The sequence below is a fragment of the Tachypleus tridentatus genome, chromosome 10 (assembly GCF_004210375.1).
Source record: "Tachypleus tridentatus isolate NWPU-2018 chromosome 10, ASM421037v1, whole genome shotgun sequence".
Classification (NCBI taxonomy): domain Eukaryota; kingdom Metazoa; phylum Arthropoda; class Merostomata; order Xiphosura; family Limulidae; genus Tachypleus; species Tachypleus tridentatus.
The window spans coordinates 66,554,306-66,581,559 of NC_134834.1; the positions used below are offsets into that span (position 1 = coordinate 66,554,306).

General features: G+C 31.8%; 2 protein-coding genes across 2 annotated transcripts in view; one reads left to right on the plus strand and one right to left on the minus strand.

The window, feature by feature from the left end:
• Nucleotides 1-27,254, plus strand: part of LOC143229476 (uncharacterized) — a 449,330-nt gene that overhangs the window by 315,358 nt on the left and 106,718 nt on the right. The gene's annotated exons all lie outside the window — the stretch shown is intronic.
• Nucleotides 11,144-14,133, minus strand: LOC143228097 (uncharacterized). Its single transcript, XM_076459423.1, has 3 exons — nucleotides 13,978-14,133; nucleotides 12,906-13,369; nucleotides 11,144-11,335 (listed from the first exon to the last, which is right to left on the minus strand). The coding sequence occupies exons 1-2, from the start codon at nucleotides 14,110-14,112 to the stop codon at nucleotides 12,971-12,973; spliced, it is 534 nt and encodes a 177-aa protein (XP_076315538.1). The 5' UTR covers nucleotides 14,113-14,133; the 3' UTR covers nucleotides 11,144-11,335; nucleotides 12,906-12,970.

The following is a 27,254-nucleotide window of genomic DNA, read 5'->3' on the forward strand; positions in this document are numbered from 1 at the left end:
TCAGATATGGAATGGTTGGTCTATTTTAAGTGTTCCAAAACGCAATACAGTATTTTAAAATGTTCTTTGGTTCTCTTATTTTGTTCTACTCCACTTTACTCTAAATAAAATCGTTCACATGTGTCGCATCTGATTTCATCTATTATTCCTTTGATTTGCTTTTGTTTGAATAATTTCTTCTAACAATGTTCTGCTAAATTAGGGACGGCTAGCACAGATAGCCCTCGAGTAGCTTTGTGCGAAATTCCAAAAATAAACAAACAAACAACAACCCTTTTCTTCTAAAAGAGAGTGAAAGTATCATGGTGGGTACTGAAATTAGGGAACCTGCTGAGAGTGGTACATACATTCAATGATCGATGCCAGGAAGAGACGTTCTTATGATGGACATACTACTTGTGATAAGCTTGAAAATTCTTTATTTTTATTATGTCTCTTTACGTGCGGCAAATTTGCAAATGTATACTGGAAGATTGAAATCTGGCGGACTTTGGTTTCCACTACTTTCTGACTGATTTTCATACTAGTGCATATACTGTGTATATGCACATGACTAAGGACACCAAGCTTCGCAAAGTAGATGACTATATATTTATATAAATGTTTATTTATTTATCTTGTTCATTTGACAGATGGAATAAATTTAGTACGTTTAAAGACATTTTTACGTTACCTTGAACTGAGCAAAAGCTCTCGTCATCTTCTAATATTTTATATTGTTATTAAGTAAGCTATTAAAGTAGTTCCAAACAAATATGTCTCACGATTTAAAAAAAATACAAATCATACAGACTGGTACACTGCGGTACTACTGCAATGGAAACTTTACTGACTTCAAGTAAACACACTTATATAATATGTAGAAGATATTCGAATCAAATAAACATTCAACGAATTTTAGTGATATTTTAATTTTAAGTGATATAACAGATCCATTTTTAAAGTCACCAGAGCATAAGGCAAAATAGATCCAGTTTTCTGATGAAGAGACAGAAATTATCACCAAGTAATCAGTAAGACTACTGAAAGAAATTTTCAGCAAAGTTCTACACACACATATAACTGACGTTTGTGCCATTACTTCATTAACTTCACAAGGCCCGACTTTATCAAGATTAAAAAAAAAATATTTTAAAATTAACATGCATACGAAGAATACTTGTAAGCAAGCTTCGATAATTAGAGTTTCTAACTACTCTTGTTTAAGTTTTGTTATTATTTCTGAGCTATAAACTAATGGGAAACCGTACGTAATTAAGACGATGTTTAATTAATTTCATAGAGATGTTTATATTTCAGGGTATTGTTAAACTGATAAGAAGTTTAGTTTAAAATTGTTGCTCCCCGAGAATTATTTGATTCTATATTAGTAAATGTTAGCCTCATGTCACAAAAGTGGTTATCTGGTGATGAAAAGTTACTTGAACAAAGTCAGTTCGATAGGAAATCAGTAGAAACGTTAAACTGAGTCTTTCAAGACTAAACGATTTGCATATTCGATTCATATATATATATTAAATATAATTAAAAATTATCTCTTAGTATATTCATTAATCAAAGTCATTGTAAACGTGATTTTTTCTACCGCTTTCTAAACAGTTATTAATTTTTACGGTTAGTTAAATAATCTTCCTACTCTTGACTATGGAAATCATAACTGTAAAGAACATAATTGTACAACTGTATAGAACATAATTGTACAACTGTATAGAACATAACAGTACAACTGTATAGAACATAACTGTACAACTGTATGGAACATCTTACCTTCTTAGCTAGTTTTAAGACACTGATGAACCATTCTGGTATGAGGTTCACCATTAGTATTACCTTCTGTTATTTTGAGCTCTTTCATATCGCTAAATGCTCTGTAACATATTTCCTTATTTGGCATAACTTGACGTAATTATGTTAGTCACATTAGTTTCTCTTAGGTACTTTGGTTGTCGTGTTTACTTTTTTATATTATTATTTTATAGGAACAGGAATAGGGATATCGTAATGTAACTCCAAACAACATGTCGTCGTCGGGTGACATTTTACAGAGACAGGGATATCGTAGTGTGATTCTGTATAACATCAAGGATGTCGTAGTGTTACTCACATAGCAACAGGGATATCCTAGTGTGGTTTTTACAGAGACGAATCTACATTTCTCAAGTATCAACCAACTGTTGGATACCAGTTAACCATATACCAGCCAGCCATATAGAACAGTTCGAAAAAGTGCACAAAATACTTAATTGTATTTTATGTACAAATTAGTCCTCATCAACTATATTATACACAGTTTTGTTTTCAACTGAAGGATGCTTTTTAACCAGTAAATTATAGGTTCTTACTGTTGCATATTTAGTCTTTTCTCAAACTGTTGAATATAAATCTATTCGTACTCTTATCTGGCAGTTAAGTTTAATTTATGGAAGAAAAATCATCAAATTGTAATACTTCCTACCTTTCATCACCAGTTTCACTGAATCATGTTTCACATATGCCAGATCTGCGAACAATTCTCAGTTTTATACCATTGGAACTCAAAACTGTTGAATATAAATCTATTTCTATATTAATTCTGATTTAGCTTTAATATTTTATATAGTAACTTTTACAGAAGGCCCGGCATGGCCACGTGGACAAGGCACTCGACTTGTAATCCAAGGGTCGTGGGTTCAAATCCCCATCGCACCAAATATATTCGCCCTTTCACTCGTGGAGACGTTATAATGTGACGGTCAATCCCACTATTCGTTGGTAAAATAGTAGCCCAAGAGTTGGCGGTGGGTGGTGATGACTAGCTGCTTTCCCTCTGGTCTCACACTGCTAAATTAGGGACGGCTAATTCAGATAGCCATCGTGTAGCTTCCGCGAAATTAAACACAAACATACTTTTACAGAAACTGGGGTGGGGGGACGAGCACAATTGTGCGTTTCTCAAATACTTCATTTACTAATTACTATAGTTTCGCTAGTAAAGGCTTCACCAGGTACAAACTTAAAGTGTTGGTAAACAAGTTTATATGTGTTTATCCAGGTGTCAATTATAGTAACTGTTATTGTTGTTTTCATTAGTTAGAGTGTTTTTCAAAAAACTTTTTTGTAGATTTATGTATGTTTATCCAGGTGTCAATTACAGTAACTATTATTATTTTTATTATTAGTTGAAATGTTTTTAAACACTTTCTGGTAGGTTTTGTATGTTTATCCAGATGTTAATTATAGTAACTATTATTATTGTTATTATTAATTAGAGACGTTTTTGAAACTTTCTTGTAGGTTTATGTATGTTTATCCAGGTGCTAATTATAGTAACTATTATTATTGTTATCATTAGTTAGAGCGTTTTTTTAAAAACTCTCTTGCAGTTATTTAGACAAACTCTAAAATGTTATCTTTAAAATTCAATATCTTATTCAACGAGTCACGTTCTATGTTTATATAGGCACGGATTATGTCATACATCAGCTCGTTTGAAACTCATATCTGAAGAATAAAAACAACAAACAAACGCTAAGAACATAATCAAAGCAAGTAGTTGAGCCGTAGTTAGGAGTTAAATACAAAGCTGCATGCTGGACTATTCATTTTGTGCCACTACAGGTTTCGAAACCCGATTTTTTTGCGTTATAAGCTCCGAGACATATCCATGGGTCACATGGAGAAGGGAGTGTAAACTTAAAATAAAAAAAATGGCAAGTAGTTTGTAAAATATTTAAACAAACTATCAATGCAGAAAAGAAAAAGTTGCTTCATGACAAAAACTGAGGTATAATATTTTACCCAAAGATCTATAAAAAGACGCAGTAAACTTGTAAAATATAAAAAAAATATATATATATAATTATAAACTGAGACACTTAAAACAACTAAGTAAGTAATTTTCAATACCTTCAAAACAACAAAACAAAATTGCTCTTTTTTGACTGAATTAAATAATAAGAAGAAAAGTTACTGTAAAGATTCAGTGAGTTTAATTTTACACAAAATACATATGATGTGCATGGACATATGGAAACAAAGGTTTCGAGCAATTATTTCTTCTTTCTCTTTAGGAATGATCAGCCGTACTACAGATCTTCATAGGATCGTGCAACTAAATCAACCTATAAGATAGCACCACAAATTTTGGCGATTTGTGTATCAGTTTAGTATTATAATCTCAAATTTGGTCTTGCACATCTTCAAAAGTCTTACAATCAAAATATTAAATGTTTTGGTATGATATTAGATATTTTAAATGTCGATATCAAACTATGTAATCGTCAATTTGGTCATTTTTACAATAGTTAAACACATTTTGGTGAAACCATTGATAAGGTTTATATATTTATAATGCATGTGTTTCGTGTTTTACTTATAGCAAAGCCACAAAGGGCTATCTGCTCAGCCCACCGAGGGGAATCGAACCCCTGATTTTAGCGTTGTAAATCCGGAGACATACCGCTGTATTAGCGGGGGGCATTTATAATGCAACATTAATAAGTTATTTAATAAAGTTTTTCTGCGATTTGGCAAATTTTATGAAATGATATGTTCAAAAATCTTTGAAACATATGTTTTGAAAAATTAAGGGTATTCATAGATATAAGAAATTAAAACAGACTACGTCTCGTGTTATAAAAGACCTTGTAAATGTAAGATAAGTATACGTAATTTTTACGTCTGGCTCACTTACTAAATTAAACATCCAATTCAACGTAACATACATTGCTGCAATTAATATATTGAATGTTCAATACTTAATTAATTTCAAATATTAATAAATTATGTTTTAGATCAATGATTTGTAATGTAACAAATAAACAACATTCAGATTTTAAAATGTGCACAAATATTCACGTTATTGTCTTTCTTATAATCTTTTTACTCCAATTATTTTAACAATAGGTCACATAGTTTCCTCTCTTATGTCTAAAAGTTTACAATTTAAAGTTAATTAACTTTATGGTTCTTTCGAATAAAGAAACAGAAATGTAAAAGAGATTTAATCAAGCCTAGAGGTTTTAAAAACGATCTATTTCTCTCTAAGAATAAGAGAAGGAGGCAAAGAAAAAATGAAGTTACAAGAGAATATTTGGTAACTCTCTGGAAAAACCCTTCGGGTACTGTCAACTATCTTCTGCGCCGGTTATTACAGCATTCGTACTCTCATCTGGCAGTTAATTTTCGTTTATGAAAGAAAAATCATCAAACTGTAATATTTCCTACCTTTCATCACCAGTTTTACTAAATCAGGTTTCACTTATGCTAGATATCTGAATAATTCATGAGTTTATACCATTGGAACTCCACAAACTTTGAATTTATGATCATCAATTTGTGATTTAAGAAACACAGAAAAGGCTGGTTTAAAACATACAGTTGAATAAGAATTTAACAGAATAACTAAACAGGTATTCCCACATAGAGCATAAAATTCACTCTATTGTAAGAATGATTCAATTTTGTGAGTGAATGTTTAAAGTCAGGTTAGGATTTTAATTAATGGCATATATACGGCAATTTAACAACAGACTCCTGTTTGCTTGACTGAATAGTGAAAATAGCTTTAACCGTGATTTATTTAGAATTATCATTTTAATATTCGTGTAAGCAAACAAACATGGAAGATATCAAATGATTTTGACTAGACATGACTTTTCTAGCAAAATATTCGGATATTAATAAGTATAAACTGTAAGACGTAATAGGTAACAATGAAAACATTGAAATATGTTTTTGAAAATAGTCAACTTATTTAAAACTTATAAAGAGTCTACTTTGAAACCTAAAGCGTCGTCTCGGAATAATAGCAGAAAGAAAAATAAAGAGAAGAAAAAATCTACAAGGAACTAGATCCATAAGATGTAAAAGAGTTTAAATTAATTATAGCCATCTAGTGACGGTAATATACACTATAATTCAAGGTAGAATCCAAAGACTTCATTGGATTTAATGACTTGTTTAACATGTAGTTTGAGGAAAAGATGTTGACAACCGTTCTATCAGCATAATCAGTAGATATAAAATAAACCCGTCTAGGCATATATTCTATTTATAAGAGTTAAATATCTATATATGTTAAAGTTTTTTAAAAGAAATCATAGCTATCTTATTACTATACTCTTTTTTTTCATCATAAAACACAGATGGCGCAAGTAACCAAGTTCTATATGCTTCAACGAAACAGTAATGCTGTTATTTTCACTGACGTGTAAAACAATCACAGTTTTAATAGTATTTAAAAAGGAAAATAATAATTCAAAAACTATTAATTTATCACACTTCTTATTCACAATAGTTTTATTTTCTCTCAGCGGTAGACACATACAGTAAACCAAAGGTCAGATATTATATAATGAATCTAATCGAATGAGACATTCATCACCCATAAGTGCCTATATGCAAATGTATGTAATTATATATAAGTTATGTAACTATCTGCAAATAAGTTATATATAGTTATATATATAGCGACGCACATAAAAAAGGTTAAATTATGATACGTTTTACATTGTGGAAAAAGTAAAATTTCCCTTTCTAAAAGCGGTACTTACAAAAGAAATAGGAGACACAGCAACAACAGCTTATCATCTGTAATTTCACTATCTGACATCGAAAACTTCTATTCGATGATTGCGTCTATTTGTATAGTTGTGAATGCTCTTAATAAAGCTGTGTTATAATAAAAAGCATATAACGAGTAGCTTCGATCAGATCGCTGAAGGTGACAAGGTTCACTTTTTCTTGTAGTCAAGATTTCAGTGCACACAATGGTCACATGCATACAAGGAAAGTAAACTAAAATCTAAAACAGTTAACTTGTAAGACATCTTGTTAGTTACAAATATATCTACAAAAGTGTGTTCATATAAAATTTGGAACTTCCTACTTAAGTAATCATCAGGCGTATTAGAGTAGCTGAAGCTGGGCTTGATGGTAACTACTACATAAGAAGAATGTTTTGAATGTATGAATTTGTTTGTTTGTTTTTTTAATTTCGTGCAAAGCTACACGAGAGCTATCTGCACTAGCCGTCACTTATTTTGCGGTGTAAGATTAGAAGAAGGGCAGCTAGTTATTGCCACCCACCGCTAACTCTGGAGCTACACTTTTACAAACGAGTGGTGGGATTGATCGTCACGTTATAGCGCCCCCACGGCTGAGGGGCAAGCATGTTTGGTGCGACGGGGATTCGAACCCGCACATCTCAACATTACGAGTCGAACGACTTAACCCGTCTGGCCATGCCGGGCGGACCGCTGAACGTATGAAGCAAGATCAACATAAACACCAACAAAATGTAATGTTGGTTCTCTAGACATTTGTTATAAGCATTCTAGTTATAACGTTATCAATTGAAATATTAATTCATCGATAACAAACTACTGTGAAACAAATTAAATGCACAATAAAAATGTGTTATATTTAAGATAGGGGTAAATTATTACATGAATAGACCCTTTTTAATAGTTTAAGATTGGAATTACCGTTACAAAAAATAAGGAATCCAGTTTTATATGCGTGATTTCGGATCACCAGAGTAACCAGATAGATGTGCTTAAAACGATGTTAATTGACCTGTGTGCGCTCGTGGATGCGTGTAGAAAATATTTCGTTTCCCTTTCCTCACGTAAGCACCCTTGAAGTCAACAAATACTTACTTATAAATAGTTCAAGAACAGGAATAGATAAAGAAGTGATACATAATTTATAATTATTTTAATCTAAAGAAGAATTATAAAATTATGTACATCTGATCGTTTCATTCTTACTGAAACCTGATGAAAGTGCATTGTTCAAAACATGGTTTTCGGATGCCAGTAAACTGATTTAAAGTAGGAGAGTGTTACATCTTGTTTGTACCTCTATATAAATACTAATTCTAGCTAACAAACATATATTTGTTCCAAAAGGCAGCCTTGGTACTAGGATTGCACCAGAAGTAGCAAGCCACAGCTGAAAACTTGTATCAACAAAGTTTAAATTTTTCACTGTGAACCTTTCATAACAGTTTTATATGACGCTTCTACAACGTCATTATTTTGATTCCGAGTAATATTTTATAAGGTGTACTACTCGTTGAAATGCCCGTTCAATGACGAAGTAGACATGAGGACTTCCGAGAAGATATATAGAGGTCCTGCTTCAGAACGATCAAACACTATAGACTTAGAAGTTAGACAGACGGGGAGGGACAGATTCATATAGATCATTATCACTGTACAGAAAATACATAGAACACTTCGGGATGGTAATTCGGGGAGGTCATATCTTTCCCTTTTGAAATTCCTCAAAGTTCCTAAGGGTACATGCCTAATTTGGTTGAAATCAATCAAACAATGGTCGTAAAAATGATTGACATATAGCACCCTTTTCCTCGTGAGTGACATGAAGGTCAGACCCGAACACAAACTCCTTGTGTTATTTCCTGGAGTGCCCTACTGATTCCTTTGATGAGTGGTTGAAGCCAGCTGAACAAAAAGGGTTTGTTTGTTTGTTTTTGAATTTCGCACAAAGCTACTCGAGGGCTATCTGTGCTAGCCGTCCCTAATTTAGCAGTGTAAGACAAGAGGGAAGGTAGCTAGTCATCAACACCCACCGCCATCTCTTGGGCTACTCTTTTACTAACGAATAATGGGATTGACCGTAACATTATAACGCCTCCACAGCTAAAAGGGCGAGCATTTTTAACGCGACGGGGATGCGAACCCGCGACCTTCACATTACGAGTCGCACGCCTTAACACGTTTGGCCATGCCTGACTCTATTGAAAACGAAATGCACAAAGAGGAAAGTCTATTGGTCTACATAATTGAAAACGTTTATTATAAATTACAAATAAATTTTGTTCGTTTTTTATTAAACATAAAGCTACACAATGAGCTAACTTTTCTCTGCCTATCACAGGTTCCATAATACAACTTTTTTACACACTCAGCCTTATTGCTGCGAGTCACAGGGGGAACTACAAATCGCAAATTTTGTAGGAATTAATTCTATATATGTATGGTTTTCAACTGGCTATGATGAATTGAAAATATATTTTTACATATATATTGATGTAAGACAACGGATATTTTTCATTTATCAAATCATTAATACTAAACATATATTTCCAATAATATGATATTTCTAATTTTGCTGCCCACCCCTCCAGTGGCAAAGCGATGTGCCTGCGAACTAACAATGCTAGAAATTGGATTTCGATACCTGTGGTGGGTAGAACTGCTTAAGAAACTGCATATTTTGGAACATAAGTATTTCGCTAAAATATGGTATACGTTTGTATAACTTTGTAACTTTTCTCGTTTTCTTTAAATATCGCCAACATAGTAGGTGCCTCCCTTGTATATATGGCCTGGCATGGCGAAGCGCGTAAGGCGTGCGACTCGTAATCCGACAGTCACGGGTTCGCGCCCGCGTCGCGATAAACATACTCGCCCTTTCAGCCGTGAGGGCATTATAATGTTACGGTCAATCCCACTCTTCGTTGGTAAAAGAGTAGCCCCAAAGTTGGTGGTGGGTGGTGATGACTAGCTGCCTTTCCTCTAGTCTTACACTGCTAAATTAGGGACGGTTAGCACAGACAGCCCTCGAGTAGCTTTGTGCGAAATTCCAAAAACAAACCCTTGTATACAATTTTAAAAAATACAAAAACACTCATAAAACCTGCAAAACGCAAAATATGAAATCGCAAAACTGCAAATATATCTTCTTAGATCCAACAAATATTCATGGTAAATTTGGTGAAGATTCATCGACAGGCGGCGGAGCTGTGGAAAAAAAAAGCTCTCAGAAACTGCAAACCACAAAACTTAAATTTTATATATATATATCTCCCAATGAACCTCCGTGCCATTTTTGAAAAAGATCATTTCACAACCTGCAAAGTAGTTACATGAACATACAACATATAGTACTATTATACTTATATAGATGTGTAGAATACCATATAATTATACGGGTTGATTAATATTAGTTGAAACGATGATTTCTTAAGGACAATAATTTCATGCAAGACAGTGAAAACCAATATCGGAAATGTGATATTATCCAGAGCAACATAGTTGAAAAAATTAAATAAACCACCAAAAAGAGTGATATTATTTTTGTAATAATAGTTTAACACCAAAAATATATTATTCTTTATCCAGTATCTAATTGAGTGTAATATAGTTGGAGAAGGGTAATATAGAGTAATATAGAGTGTAAAATAGTTAGAGAAGGGTAATATAGAGTAATATAGAGTGTAAAATAGTTAGAGAAGGGTAACATCAGAAAATACATTGTTTAAGTAATAATTTAGAGAATGTAACTAATATGTAAAGAATGATAAGAGAAACTTTTAAGTTTCTTTGTAACAATCTCATGTTATCTCACTGTAAATTGAAATATAGTGCTGGATATAGCTCAGAAACTTTGACATTTCTATTAAATTGTAACATTTCAAGTGTAATTGCCACAAGACATTTGTATTAGGGCTATTACGTTTTTAAACACTACATTCGTAATCTAGTCACTCAGGGGTTTTCAAAGGTTGGAAGAGTGTATAATAAGGGTATTTAAGCCACACTATATTTGTCATATCCATTGCCGGTGATGCATTTAGTGTAAGCCAGAGCTATTCAAGCCTGCTGAGATACAAAATGTACAACAATTATGAGAACGCTTTTAAAAAACCATTTGATACAACAGTAATTGTTATTTTGTGTACACCTTTTATACTTCCGCGAAGAATAATTAGAATTATACTTATTATAAAATATTGGTATTAAGGACTATTACATTTCTAAATTGTAGCATTGTTGTTCTATGTTACTACTATTTAGCATAAAATTATTTGTTTTGGGTTGAAACTTACAAATTGTATCGGTGCTGAATGTCTTACAAAACAAAAAATAGAAAGCGTCCAAAAATACTAATACTACACTTAATGTGTAGTTTTTGTAACAAATATGTATTTAATCTTTTAAACATTTATTTGTTTTCGTTTCTTCTTCAGATTGAAAAACATTATTAAGATATTTTTTATACCAATCTCGAGAAAATATATGGTGATATTCAAAATGTTTCACTTTATTTCTGGTATGAAAAATTACAAACTATAAACTGTTTTTTAAGACATGTATTTTGCACAATGAATAAAAAACATGATTACTCAAGCTTAATATTAAATCTTTATTATCTCAAATCTTTCGTAACTTAAAAGCACAAGCCTCTTTATTTGTATTTTATTTATAATTTGCATAGAAATATCTATCTACAAGTCATGGAATCCAAAGCAAAATAACATAAAATTAAGAGTTTTAAGAACAACATGAGGCATAAGGATCGAAGTCCAAAATTCCTGATAGCCCTGTAAAAAGGGAAAGATATGTAGTAAGAAAAAATCATGAAATAACCTTTTATAACTCTGTTTAATTCTAGAAAGAGTTTATGTTCATTATAATTGTGATTTTACACTATAGACAGCAAATTTTAGCATAATTATAAACGATAAAACAGATTTTTACGAGATACTCTAATAATATAAATGAAATAAAGATATATTAAAATAGATTTTTTTTTTTAATTTTATACTTTAATTCAATGAAAAATTAATAACAGGGCAAATACTACCACCCTAAACCCCCACTCTCGCATACCATAACTAGCTAAACTAAATAATTTTTTTTTTTAGAAATTAAGCTTGACTAACAATGAGGCAAAAAGTCCAGTCGAGGATATAAGACGTCGGTAAATTCCTTTGTGAGCCAATCACAATGAATAACATTAGTGGCATATTCACAGAATAATTATCGGTAAAATCAGTTATATTAATAAAGTCTAATATACAAAAAAGCCAGTGTGTTTTGGTAGCATTGTGTTCCAACAAAGCCTCTCATGTTATGCGACAAATGTATAATCTAATATTGTTCTTATTCTATGTACATAAACAACAAAACTGGAAATATATATTTGACGACTTAACTGAGAGTTTCGGTTGATTAAAGAAGTGTTAACAACTTTTTTGATATAACAGAAGATAGCTTAATTCAGAAACGATTTAGGTTTAAAATTGAATCTAATTATTAATTGCTTGATACATTTTATGCACTTGGACCTAGGCTAGGTGATCCCAACCAACGTGTTTACTTTAGGCTTATTATACCAATACTTTTTGTTTGTTTTGAATTTTGTACAAAGCTAAACAAGAGCTATCTGCGCTAGCCGTCAATAATTTAGCAGTGTAAGACTAGAGGGATGGTAGCTACTCCTCACCATCCACCGCCAACTCTTGGGGTACTCTTTTACCAACGAATAGTGGGATTGAACATCACATTATAATGCCCCCACGGCTGAAAGGGCGAGAATGTTTGGTGTGATGGGGATTCGAACCCGCGACCCTCAGATTACAAATCCCTTGCCTTAACCACCTGGCCATGCTGGGCCTTACAACATTACTTACTACACTTATAAAGTTTAACGGTACACACACTTATCTCGACCCCTTTACATCACCGTCAGTAAAACTGTAGTGCGCAGACAGTAATCAAACTATTTTATCTGGATAAATGCATTTTGGCTTTTATGACTCCTTCTATTTCGGCCCTCATGTGGCAAAACTAAAACCGGATTTCGATACCCTTTGTATAGATTTATACTTAATACCAAACAAGAACAGCCTACTATTTCGAGAAAATCGAGCATGACGTGACGTGAAACACACTAGTTTTTACGCAGGTTAGATGAATGATTAAGATTTTTTTTTTAGTTTCGATTCCTTATACTTATTTATTGTTTTATTTGTTACATGTTTCTGTGATGATTAGAATGTTGTTAACGTTTTAAGGATCTCAAATGTAACTTAAAAATAATAATTTGTATGTGTCTTTCATAGTTCTTTTTAACCATAATATATTTTGTCTGTCTGACTTTCTACTCACCTGAAACTTTCAGTTCGATTAAACAGTTTCTTCTTTACAGGCTGTTAACCGCAACATGTCTTTCTCTATCCGCCTCTTCCGTATCCACCTCCATATCCAAAGCCAAAACCTCCTCCAGAACCATAACCTACCCCAAAGCCATAACCTCCACCATAACCACCACCATAGCCTCTTCCAAAACCTCCTCCATAACCTAGTCCGAAACCTCGTCCTCTTCCTCCGCCAAATCCATAACCTCCACCATATCCATAACCTCTTCCACTACCTCTTCCTATATAGGGTATTAATCCGCCATAGCCATTATAACCTCCATAACCACCCTCAGCTTCACCTTCACGCCCATTGAACACATTGCTGTAACCTTTTTCACTAAGGCCCTGTCTAACGTAACCTCCTACAGGCTCACCAAGAACATTGTGTTTGTAAACTGTAGTTCCCAATAGAAGACTTAATATAATCAGCACCTGAAATAAAGTTTTGAATGTTAGATTCATATAATTTTCTACTGCTAAATTAAACATGAATAACAAAAATAATTAATTACTTGTCTAAAAACGAAATAATAATTTTTTGTGTAAACAACCATAAACTTGTTCACACATTTTCTGGCTTCCAAATGGAGAATGGATAGGGTACATCTAATTAATGTAAAATTTGATGCTGTAACTTAATAAAGTTCTTATCTATAATTTTTTCGATCTACTAACATACAAAAAGTTTAACCTGTGTTTTGTTTCGTGTTGCTAATAATTAAAACACTTGAACCGTTTTGTTTAATCCTGCTACAAGTTAAAAGTTTGTGTTTCTTTGATTTATCATGGCTCAAACCGATTTCGTAGGTTTTTTCTCTCACAAATAATCTTGAATTAAAATGAAGTAAAATTATAGTATAAAACATGAATTGAATGGACGTATTTCATGATTAAAGTTTTATTTGTGCCATCGCTTTCTTTATTTTCCGCAGACATACCACTGATAGAGGAAATATATGTATTTTAGTTTAAGCAATATTTTAAATCAATATCGTTTTATTACAACAATTAGTATTGACCAATTAAGTGTGTACACTTACCTCCGTTTTCATCTTAACAGTATGAAAAGGCTTATGGAGAAGTTTTCTGCTGTGATTTTCTTGCCTCTCGTGTTTAAATTTCACAGACCATTTAATATAATATATATATATATGCAGGTGACAAAACAACAACATAAGAAAGGACGAAATATCAGATTTTATGACCCAAGAAATGACTCAATTTCTTTTATAAAAATGAAAAGTTTAAAACTCTAAAAAGTGGTTTCCCCTGTTTATTCTGGCAAAAGAGAACATCACATGATTGACTAAATCTGGAAGGCGTTAGTGTTTCTGAAGCACTCGTCAGGTTATAGTAAAAAAAGTCATTGATCTGCAAAATAAAGAAATTAAACATATCGTTTACTTTGTTATGTTATTGTTGTTTCATTCATATAGTTTTCAAGGTTAACTGTAGGGTAATTACTACTGAATTTTAAAACATATTAAATCAGATTCTAAGCCTCTACCTGACAATAGCAACAAGAAACAGACATTCTATATTATGATATAAAAAGTGAAAAGAGAAATATATCCTAGTTGTAGAATAACAACGGAAATTCCCAGCAACTCTGAAAAAAACAACATGATTATTTCCGAAAATTGAGCAACTTTGGCCGTTTGAGATAAATCAATCTTTTTTTCTTCTATTTTTTTTTCTGAAAACCTTTTTCGTGTGGTTAGTTTTCTGATTTCATACCATGATCGCCTCGCTGCTTATGGTTTCCTATTAATTAATACGAACCACTGCTCATGAAGAAGTATAATCCTATAATTATTGTCACAGGACTGGGTTTTCCCATTTGCAGCTTTAAACGAGTAGCCAAGTACAATGTTATAGTTTGTTTATCTATCCTTGTACTTTTGAAGGGCACAACTGACTGAAACTGAATTAAATATGTAATGCAAATCAAACTGCAAAGAAGGTAAGTTAGTTAAATAACTAAATCTTGTAATTTAATATCTCATACGTCTCAAAAAGTCTTTTAGTTTCATATACGACTATAAATTCCTATACTTATACAATTTTTACAGCTCCAAATTTAACTTCGAAAATATTTCATTAATAGACTAGCGTACAGAAAAGAAATAGTAAATAGCTATAAAGGAGCAAAGTTCAATGATATTACAACTTAAAATTATTCCAGTTAAGAACAATCGTTTTAATAGCTGTTTATGCCACCAACATACATGATGTTTTAATTCATTAACGTATATTATATTATCCTCTTCCACTTTTATATTTCAGGGGAAATTCCGATTCCGTTTACGATGTTAAACTGTAAAAATCTGATATTGTGAAAACAGCTTTCAGGTTAATGATGTAGCTACTTGTGTTATAACCATTTATCTGATATTAAGTATTACGCAACATAATTTTTCTTTTATTTCCTCTGTAATAAAGAAAGTAAGATCACATCATGAAGATGTATATTACAGAAGTATCACTGTGAGAAATACGGTTTTACTTAATACATATTAATTGCCACAATGTTTGTATCTGCAGATATAAAGGTTTGCAGAGAGAACGCGAAACATGTCGCAATATGTTCAATTGCATAAAGAATTGTATTACTGATATAAATGTGATTTTCAATTTTTTGTGTGTAAAAAACGACAAAAAAGTATTGTCACAAGTAGCAAATTACGTGGCTTATCTACAACAAACAATCACAAAGATTAACAACGTCATAGCTTCCATAACTTGGTGAGGATATGTGAAGCATTACTAAGTATCTCACAATCAGTAGATTCCTTAATAAACAGTACACAGCTTTACAATTTTACAATAAAAATGTGTGTTTGTGTGTAATTAATTATAGCAAATCCACATCGCGCTATCTGCTGAGTCAACCAAGGGGAATCGAATTCCCGATTTTAGCGTTGTTAATCCGTAGACTGACAGTTGTACGAGCGGTGCACTACATTGAAAGAAAAAAAAACTAAAATAAATTACCTAAGCCTATGTTAAGCATCTCAGAAACCTTGTTACTTTTGGTAAGTAGATAATTTTACTCGCTTAAGATAAAATATTCCGGAATTATTATAATTATATTGACATCATGAATCAATTAAGCTGACAGGTTTTTACCTCGTTAAAGATACTTCTATCTGATAATACTTCATAATTCACTTTGTTTTCTTAAAGTTAACTCAAAAGATATATCTGCGCTTTATAATATATGTATATAACAGGAACATTTCTTCAACCATGGTCAGTTTGTATTGATAAAATAATATTATTCTGGTTTCGATTACCAAGGGATCTGTAGTGGACTTAAACACGTGTTTCTTCCCACTTTTAAAACGTAGAGTTGTTTAAAATTTATAATTATAGAACTTAACAGTTTGTACTGTGCAGGTGGGCTTTATTTTTTGTTTGTTTCAACTCAAAGCTACAAAATGATCTATCTAACCTGAGAGCCCGTCACAGCGATCGAGTCCTCACCTTATAGAGTTTATTTCTGAACAGTCAGACAATACATATTTTTCGTGAACGTTCGCGAGCCAATGTTTCTTTGGTAACACTTCATAAAAACTGAATTTCTGTTTTTTCATATGCGATATAAAATTGACAATTTGTTTTAGCACGGTGAAATCGTAAATAATATAAATTATATTTATTAATGAAAAATATAAGTTTGACGTTTTCAAGCTATATTAACAAAATGAACTACAACTTGTTCTATGTGTGATAAATTAGCTCTTATTACCAAGAAAATAATGTGTCTCCAAATAAATATCCATATTATCTTCAGTCTAAAAATTAGTGATTTAAATTCGTATTCAAAATAGATGATTCGTAGCGTTAGTGGGTATACACATAAGAAAGGCATATTACAATTGTGCATTTTGTTTAAAGGATTAAATAAAGCAGTGCAAAAATACTTAAATTAATTGGAAAAAGTAGAAATATTAATCCTTATTGTATTTAAGAACAATTAACACCATTGTACTGTATGGATTATTAATAATAATTTCCCTTATTTATCTGCCTCCAGCATAAAATACGACACATTCTGGCACTTAAAAAGTTAAAACTGTTAATCAGCTAAAAATATAGGTTGTTTAATATCATAATAGAAAACAATCGAAAAATGAGCTTTGTTCGACAGTTAGTTTGTACAATGCTTGGTTTAACATATAGATTTAAAACTCAATTATTTTAAGCTAGCCCAACCTCTTAAGGTATTGTTAACACTAAGACTGGAAATGTCGTTAACAGCAAAACTTCCCATTTCAACACATTTTAATCTTTATGTTTAAAACTTCTCACGGTCTATACCATCATGTTCCCCTTCACTGGCACGATTCAGTTATGAGTCACGTTTTCAGTTTTGAATTATAGTTTTAGCTTCCCTTTAATCAGAAGTTCTTAGTACCTGCTTAATGGTTAGACAACCAGCACCTTTACTTCACTCTTCTCAACGTTTACCAAACAACATAGGTTAGAAACCAACTTTTAATTAACCAGAGAAGTTAATTAGCTAATATCAACATCTGAAATATTGGAAAAAACTCATTCTGTTTACTTCTTGTATTAACAATTAAAATAAAATATTAAAAAATAATAATAAAATATTACAGTTGGCTCAAGTGTTCTTAAGTTTTCTTATCACTCCACAAACAGCATAACGCAAAGAATTATGTATTTGAAATTAACGTTTCTCCGGTTATTTTTTAATCAAATATTGCTTATCATGCGTGATGTTAACAAATCCTTGGAACCATGAAAAGTCTACTATGTTTTCTTAACTTATATTAATATGTGCCAAAATATCTTTGTACTAATTAAAAACAATTATTTTAACAATACAGATACCTGTTCAGTGTATTTTATAGTTTCATGAAATCTAACAGTGTACGTATTTGCATAGCTTCTTTACTACATCTAATCTTTTTTACCGCAAACAATAACAAGTTTACGTACAATATCTATAATAAACAAAACGTTCAATTTTGGAATTATTAATCAGAACCAGCTACATTGTGTAAATTTTTTATTAGTTTACGTTGGCATGGATTCAGTATATTGATTCAACTTCACAACTAGAAACGGTTGCTTTATGTAAATCCTACAGGGGTATATATATATGATATAATGAGGCAATACGTGTCTGTCTCTGAGCCAAAATATGTATTGTGATATCAATTTTACTTGTTTGTCATAACTTCAACTTCGAATTTTAATATCATTATTGGAAATAGTACAAGTTATTTAAGTTGATACCTTACGTATTTGATACACATTCAACATTTCTTACAAACTTTTTCTCCTATGAGTCATATTTTAAATAAAATAATAGAATCGGAGAATTGCTGCTGCCTTGCTTCTCTGGAATAATTATCTATTATAAGTTTTCTATTCAAACATTACATTATTGCTGATAAGTCATGTATTGCAAAAAATGGTCACTAATATATCACAGATGTTTAAAATTAATAGCCAATGGTTTTTCTGTTTAATTCCTCCATAAAAAGACGTATAAAATGTTGTATTAAACATCATTACTTGGAAGCAATTCTTTTGTGTTAGTCTTCTATAAGGGATATATTGTGTTCTCGGGTGTGTGTGTGTGATTTTTTTTTCAATAAATTATTTGTCGACAAAATCCGGCCAGCGAATGATGGTACTTGTGCCATGAAACATAGATAAGGACAAAAGCAACAAGAAAAACAGTTTAGATATGGAATACCTTATGAAATGGAAGTAATTATACCTCTGGCTGAAATTAATTATACAGGTGATAGAATGCTTCAAGCTGTAATTCAAAGCAAACTGCAGCATCAGATATATTTAATAATATCATTAAAATATAATTTACGTTTGCCAGAGAAAAATGACACTTATCTATCAGAATGAATATGTTGAAAGGTTTTTTTTTCGACACCAATCTTTTCGAGAGTAGGCAAGTTGAGAGTAAAAAGTAACTACACATCAATCAACAAGTGTATTAACTTTCGAGCAGAACAAGTTATGTACTTGTAGAGGAACCTGAAATCAATCTGGTAACCTGTAGCGCCAGTTACGTTTCTACTTATAAAGATTAGAAAGCACTGGTTTGTCAGTTGTATAACCTCACTGTTAACGATGTTTAGGAACGTAATCTCTATAATATCTTCAGAGGTTCGGCACGCTTTGAAGATTTAAGTTGTTTCTAAATACGTATTTTAAACTATGCATAATAGTCTTTAAAATAAAACTACATTAATAAAAAATAAATAACCACATTCAATATACTATCATAAATAGGGGCAGCATTAGATAACTTCAAAAAAATACAAGAAAAGGTCCAGTTTATTCTGACATTGAATCATTAGCGGAAGAGAGCTAGTGTCATGTAGGTTTCTAATTTTTCTATTTTGTTGGTACTTTGACATGAAGAACTCAACTGTGAGAACTGATAATGTTAGAAAATTAGTCAACGGCATAACCTTCTTCAACACGGATAAAATTATTTAGAAAGTAATATACCATAATTAGTGTTTACAGAGTTGTTGAAGAATTATCAGATTTTTCAGAGATACAGCTCAGACGAAAGAATCGGGTTATGAAACTCAGATGATACAATTATCGTTCCATAAAAAGGATTCAAAGCTTAATCACTATTATCACCTCTACTTTAATGTTTTGCAAAAAAAAATAAGTTGCTACAACTGATTAATTTACATGCATAGATTTTATCAATCTTCTCTGTTTTAAAGTATATACTTGAGGATTGGGTAATTAAATTTTTCTGTAGTTCTATGGTTCAGTCTCTTAAAGTTTGAATTGTTCAAGTAGACAAAAAGAAAGAAATATTATACAAATATTGTTGGCAAACAGAAGCACAAATTCTTGGAATAAACTCAACGTCACGATGTCTCAATTTCTTGAAAAAACGGCTAATAATTACCTACGAGTTGTAAGGCTAATTTTTTCTTTATTGAATAGCTGCCAGAGAATTACTTTCATGAATAACTATCGATAACAGCTGTGAAGCTTTTATATTGTATTCAAGCGTTCTTTTTTTTTTTCTTTTTAGCTTGCAAACATGCTCCTACTCGACGAAATAATTCCGAAATGTGAAAATAACCGAAAAGCATTAGCCTTATTGATGCGTATTTATATAGACATGTATATACCAATATATTAGTGATTAATCGCTAAAATATTTTGAAAAAAGCAGTTTTGTGATTGTCAGAGTCACTCTTAGAGTGTTTATAAAGGTTCCCCAGTGAGTGAGTGGTAAGAGTATAGACTTAAAGATAAAATCCGAGATTCGATTCCATGCAGTGTATATATAGCAGCTAGTTGAATGCGAATTTGCTGTAAAATAAAGAAGTTGATAATCTGCTAAACTCTAAACTGAGTAAGAAATATATAGAACATTAGGTGTGTACCACATTTAAAACGAAACATGTGAAGGTTTGTTTCACAGGAAATGAGCTAAATTTGTTTTTAAAGGTGAGGACGTTAATTATATTATGTGTTAAGTAAATCCGAGAAACATCAGCTTTTGATGATTTAAAAATATTCCGATGATATATGTTTATTTATGTTTACTTAGAAGTAGTCCCGAACACCTGCTGTAAACAAATCTACAGCCTAACCGTTCAGGCACTTATAAGATGTAGTTTCAGAATCTTTGTGAGTTATAAAACTTTGGGGACAGCTTGAATGAGAAACATAGAAAACTTTATTTTGAATCTACATTTCGACAAAATTATTGTACCTGATGATCAAATCATCTTGTCGAAAAATTGTACGTTTATAAAAAAAGTTTTCTTTATTATCCATTCAAGCTGTTGCCAAAGTTTGATTTTCTAAAAAATGGATTCCTCGTTATAAAATTTACACTTTGTTAATTATGGCATTTTGCAAGATATAACTTTTGTTAAAAAATTACCAACATCCACCTATTTATTTCCTATATCTCTTTATCCATTCAGTATTGTTACCTTATATCCAAACGTATTACATATTTAGAAATAAAGAATCATTTACCAAAATAGTATAAAAATATATCTATTTACTAGTACGAATAGTTATTTTTTCTTTGTGAGAGAGTTATTTCATAAAATTTTCGTTTGCTATATAGGCCTGGCATAGCCAAGCACGTAAGGCGTGCGGCTCGTAATCTGAGGGTCGCGGGTTCGCGCCCGAGTCGCGCTAAACATGCTCGCCCTCCCAGCCGTGGGGGTGTATAATGTGACGGTCAATCCCACTATTCGTTAGTAAAAGAGTAGCCCAAGAGTTGGCGGTGGGTGGTGATGACTAGCTGCCTTCCCTCTAGTCTTACACTGCTAAATTAGGGACGGCTAGCACAGATAGCCCTCGAGTAGCTTTGTGCGAAATTCCAAAACAAACAAATCGTTTACTATAACAACAAAAATGGCGCCCTCTAATTTTGCGTTAATTAAATATTTTCAATACATATTTTGATTTATTAGTTTCCAATTTTTAGGATACTTAGGTACTCTGGTTAAAATTGTATGGAAATGATCCTTGATGATTTTGTTTTATTTTGAGTGATCAGTGTCAACTTACTTATTTTCCACGAGTTCTTAAATAGTATTAAAAAAATGTTGTTTGAATCAACCAAGCTCTCTTTCCGTTTCTGTATGCCGTAGTGGAAGTTAAAATTAATGGTGGCAAAAAAATATTTTATTAATACTAGTCACTCGAGTTGTTTTCTATACAGAATTCCTTAATGATCATTTCAAACATATAAATATCACTATTTCGGTTGCTACTTGTAAATATTTTTGATTCTCTATTATCGTAAATCTGCACAATAACCTATTAACGTTGTGCCCGTCGTGGAGATTGGACCCTGATTTCTAAACTTATGAGCCCTTAATTTTAATCTTTGGTCATAAGGAAACGGTCTTGCTGAAATATTGTTATTTATTTTATATATATATTTAAAACAGGACAAGAGTTCTAAAATTAGAGTGTATTTTGGGGGGGGGAGTTTAATTATCTAGTAAGATAAAACGTAAGAAATCCAAGTTTTTTTTTGAATTTCGCTCAAAGCTACTCGAGGGCTATCTGTGCTAGCCGTTCCTAATTTAGCAGTGTAAGACTAGAGGGAAGGCAGCTAGTCATCACCACCCACCGCCAACTTTTGGGCTACTCTTTTACCAACGAATAGTGGGATTGACTGTCACATTATACGCCCCCACGGCTGGGAGGGAGAGCATGTTTAGCGCGACGCGGGCGCGAACCCGCGACCCTCGGATTACGAGTCGCACGCCTTACGCGTTTGGCCATGCCAGGCCCAAATCCACCTTCGTCAATGAAAATGTATCATGTTTGTAGGTTAACGAAGTTATTCCTTTCGTTGGAACTCACTGTATTGAACACCGTGTTGATATTGATTTCACTTAAAAGTTGCTTGAAAACCTAGGGGAATAGGGCTGAGAGTGGCCTAATTGTTAACCTGTAGGACTATAAATCCAAGGGTCCAAAGTTCTTGTTCTATTGCTACAAAATCACGTTCTACACTTGATTAAAATTCCCCTATTCGATTGAAGTAACTTTAGAGTAAGCAATGAGTGTTGTTGACTATCTTCTATTTATTTGATTTTTTACAGATAAATGGGGACATTTATAGATATTATTATTATATTTCGCGTAATAAAAATAATTTAAATAAACTTGTAAAAATCTTTATAAAACAATACTTTTTAATATTTTTTTGCGAATCGAGATTTACCACAGCTTTCAGTCAATCGGGCTATTTTTTACTTTTCTGTCGAACTAGTTCATACTTATTTTTACAGAAGACCTATCTGGCCTCTTTAAAACAAACACATAACTCGCATTAAAAGTGTTAAGTCACAGCCTACATTCCACATTTTTCAATCGACGTAATGTAAGATACAAAACAGCTTAAAACCGTGTTTCGATATTCGTGGTGGGCAGAGTACAGATAGCCCATTGTTTAGCTTTGTGCTTAATTCTACACACACACAAAAAATGATTTAAAGTCTAAAGGTGCTTTTTTAATTTTCGTGTTGGATGCGCACAAGGAGTTTTTGAATTTGTTATACAAATATAGTAATTCATTGTATCACTCTTTATGTTATCCATGAATTGAAATTTATTTTTCTTAACATAATTTTTATAAATGTTTATTAACATAAATTTTAAAAATTGTACAAGTGATTGAAGAGTAATCTAAATATCCTAAATCAGTTTTTTCTTTCTTTTTTTACAGTCAACCCATGTGACAGTTTACGGACTTACAACGCTAAAATCCAGGGTTAAATTTCCAGTGAACACGGCAGCTGGTTTAATGTAGCTTTGTTCTAAAAAAAAAGAAATAAACAACAGTCGCTACGCATCTCTTGTTACGTGGTTTTCATACGTACAAATAACATTTGCCATTGGAAGAACTTATCATGTAGTTTTTATACATACAAACAACATTTTCTATTGAAGAAACTTAAAATTTACTTCTGGAATTAAAAAGGCTGATTATTTCTTATTATGTATATATATTCACTGAGGTGTGTAGAAGTTGTAGTTTACACATTTGTACATGCAGTTTAAATATGTTCAGTATACTTTGACTCATTCTCAGTCACTATATTAACAACATTACTGTAAACTTCATTTATTCTGAATGGTGTTAAATGATCTTCGCAATGTCTTGTTTGCTAGCAGGCATATCGTAAAAAACAAGCAAAAATCTCCACTGTCGTACTGTTATAAAAGCGAGAGAACTTAGCTTGGGAGATGTGCGATTAAGATATGCATGTGTAACACACGTTTTTGACTTTCTGGTCCTTGTCTAAAATTTTCTGAATAGGGTCATGGTTCTCACTGTATGTCCAGAGAAAGTTTGTTCTTCTTGGTGAGGAAGTTTTTAACATTTAATCATTTTAAATAAGGGATCCTGTAAGAGATTCGTTTTCACCAATAAACAATATAATAACATTTATGCCCTTTTTGGGAAGCGTAACAGTGTGAAGCTCTAAGCCATTGATTTGAAATTTCGTCTTAAGAGACTAATTGAGGCTGATAAGTTCGACTAGACTAATAAATTCAATGAATGACAAACAGTTTCTACAAAATACTTCCAATGAAAATAATAATAATTAGGTATCACAAATAACTTTCGACAGAAACTGATGTGTTTAATTATTCTGTTAGAGACGAAAGTATATTTTCTGTGGCAGTAAGTGCATTCCTAATGCAAAGTCTATTTTGTTAATGAATTCATAAGTTAAGCACTTCATCTCACTGACGTGACAGGTTTTTTTTTTAGTATTTAAGAACTACAGACTTTATTTGAAACTCGCGCTATGCTCAATTCGCTGAAACTTACGTTATATTGATAATGAAAACAAATACAAGTTGTTCAGATCTTTCCCAAGGCCTGGATGGCCAGGTGGTTAAGGCGGGTTCGAATCCTCGTCACACTAAACATATTCGACCTTTCAGCAGTAGAGTCATTGCAATGTGACGGTCAATCCCACTATTCGTTGGGAAAAGAGTAGCCTAAGAGTTGTCGGTGAGTGGTGGTAACTAGCTGCCTTCCCTCTAGTCTTATACAGCTAAATTAGGGACAGCTAGCGCAAACAGCCCTCGTGCAGCTTTGCGCGAAATTCAAACCAAACCAGATTTTTCCTGGTCCTTATAATTATATGTTATGAAGCATTTTACGATAATATCAGCTAAGAGTGTAATCGTATGTAATGCGTTTATAAGCAAATTCTTATGTAACTAATGTTTTAAAATGCGGAAAAGATTATTTTACAGTGAGTAATTTATCGTTTGCATTCGAAATATCACTGTCTTAAAATAGTTCTGAGAACTATATAAATAAATAAATGGAAGTAAATGTTTCTGTTAATGAGAAAACAACGACATCTTTCATATTGAACTAATTGATTCGTAGTGTGTTTCCTTTCTCAACTATATACAAAGCTAATGTATTTTTACTGCAACTTTCCAGTAAGAATTAAGCTAAAACATTTGTTCTGGTACTCAACGATAACTTTGATTTTCTTAATCTAATATGTGGTCCTTTTGCTCATGCTTTCAAACTAATATCGGAGTACAACTATAAATAAAACCAATTGATACAAACTTTTCTCATACGTAAAACAATATATTATTCATGATGTTTTTACTCCTTTAGAAGATCCTTCGCCAATACATCATTTTCATGTTTATATCCTTCATGGAAACACACAGTAATGAAATTAAACTAAAACTACGAATAGCGATTTTCTTGAAGTAACTACAAACTAGCTATCAGTTATAGCAACTCAACAGCAATCTTTAATTTATTACAGTTTATATCTTCTTAATATCACGTTAATCATTGATCCACAGTTTTCACTTCTAGAAAGCTATGCAATGACTGTTAACACTATTGTTTTCTGTTTAAACAAACAAGCGCTGATATATGAACGTTAAGACAGGATAATAGTTGAAGAAAGAGCAATAGCTTTTACATATTCATACTTATGGAAATACATCAAATAAGGCAGAAAGCAGAATTAACTGTATATTCAACCATTTGACAGCGGCAAATCTTTAGGTCAATGGTTCGATTTTATATGTATAGACTTATACTTTCGAGAGATTTTATCTCATAATATATTATTTACGAGTTTATCTTTTGCTGCTTTGTGTGTTTGTTTTGCATTTGTATTTATAACTGTGATATTAATGCTGTTTGCAATCATCCCTAATTTTGAGGTACTGGCCACAGAGAAAGCAACTTATCAGCATCTACCTGCCATACAACAACCAAGTTAACGAATTTGCTGAATATTTTTAATGCACATTTAAAAACTTGAGAATAAAAACACATTGCAATGTTTTCAGTTTGTTTTCTTTTAGTTACAGCAACAATTTTGAAAATTATTGAACGGTAAAAGTATTATAGAATATGATATAATTCAAAAGTCTGATTTATAAGCTAATTTTTATTAAATAGTTAATTTCTCATCGTTTGTGATTTTAATATTTCTTCAAGAAACGTAGCAAACAACCTCTATACAATTCTATAAGTTGCATTTGAGACACCTTATTTGTTGACGGATCATCGGTCATTCTCGGACAGATTTACCTGGTAGCACCAATCTCTTTTCCAGGTAAATATTACGTTGATTTTTCTCTAACTTAACAACAACAAAAAAATGTAATATTAATTATTACGTTTTTAAATATATTATTATTGGAATAATTATAATTTTATAATTTCTTTAAAAGGTGTTTACTGTTATTTTTATATAAGAAGCCGCTAATATTCTAATTACTAAACCTTTTATAACAGTATGAGTATAGACTTTATTCTAATTGGTCAGATGATTTTATCAACTTATGGAGAAGGTAATAAATTTTCAATAACAAAGTCTTAAAAAGTGACAAAAAATTTAAAAGTGGAAAACAATAAGTTTAAAAAAATATAACTGACAAGAAATGGCATTCATTACAAGAAGGTACTATACATCTGTGAGGTTGCAGAAACTCCTTTACTTTTTAAATACCTGACATGGTTTTATACACCACACTAATGGTAGAATCCACTTATTGAATTATACTGAGAAATTATACGTAATTACATGTTACAAATCGGCTGTATATAAAACAACTGATGTATTAAATTGGGGTAAATTAATTAGTTTCTATATAAAATATAAATAGCACATCAATAAGAAATAGTTGGATTAACTTTACTATTGTCAGTGTCTTGTTGTATTTTTGTGACTCATGTTATTAGAGGTCCCTAAGAAAAAGATTAAAATGTCGTGTGTATCAATACAATAAATTCCATATATATATAATTGCAACACAAATTCGAGAACTAGAAATGGCTTATCGCACTTCATTCTTGGGTGTATTACCATGTTTATGTACGTCAGTACATTACATATATGTTTATTATATGTTTCATATAAAGTCTGTGGTACAATAAACAGATTTAAAGCAAAATATCAACACGACTTGTTAATTAACGATATTTTTATAGTTTTAATTGTAGTTAAACATAAATTATACAGTGAACTATCTGTTTTGTGTCCACCACGGTTTCTAGCGTTATACGTCCGCAGAATTACTGCTTTCTCGGTATATCTGTAAAGAATAGAATGACAATAAATTATAAACGCATGAAATTGGAAACGTTTTTTTCTTAATTGCAATAAAACCTGTGCTGCGCTAACCATCAGGATCGAACCTTGAAATTTAAGTTTCAAGGTTCAAGTTTACTGCATTCTTTTATATATATAAATGCGCATTCATTTAATGTGTGAAGAATCCAAAACGTAAGGCT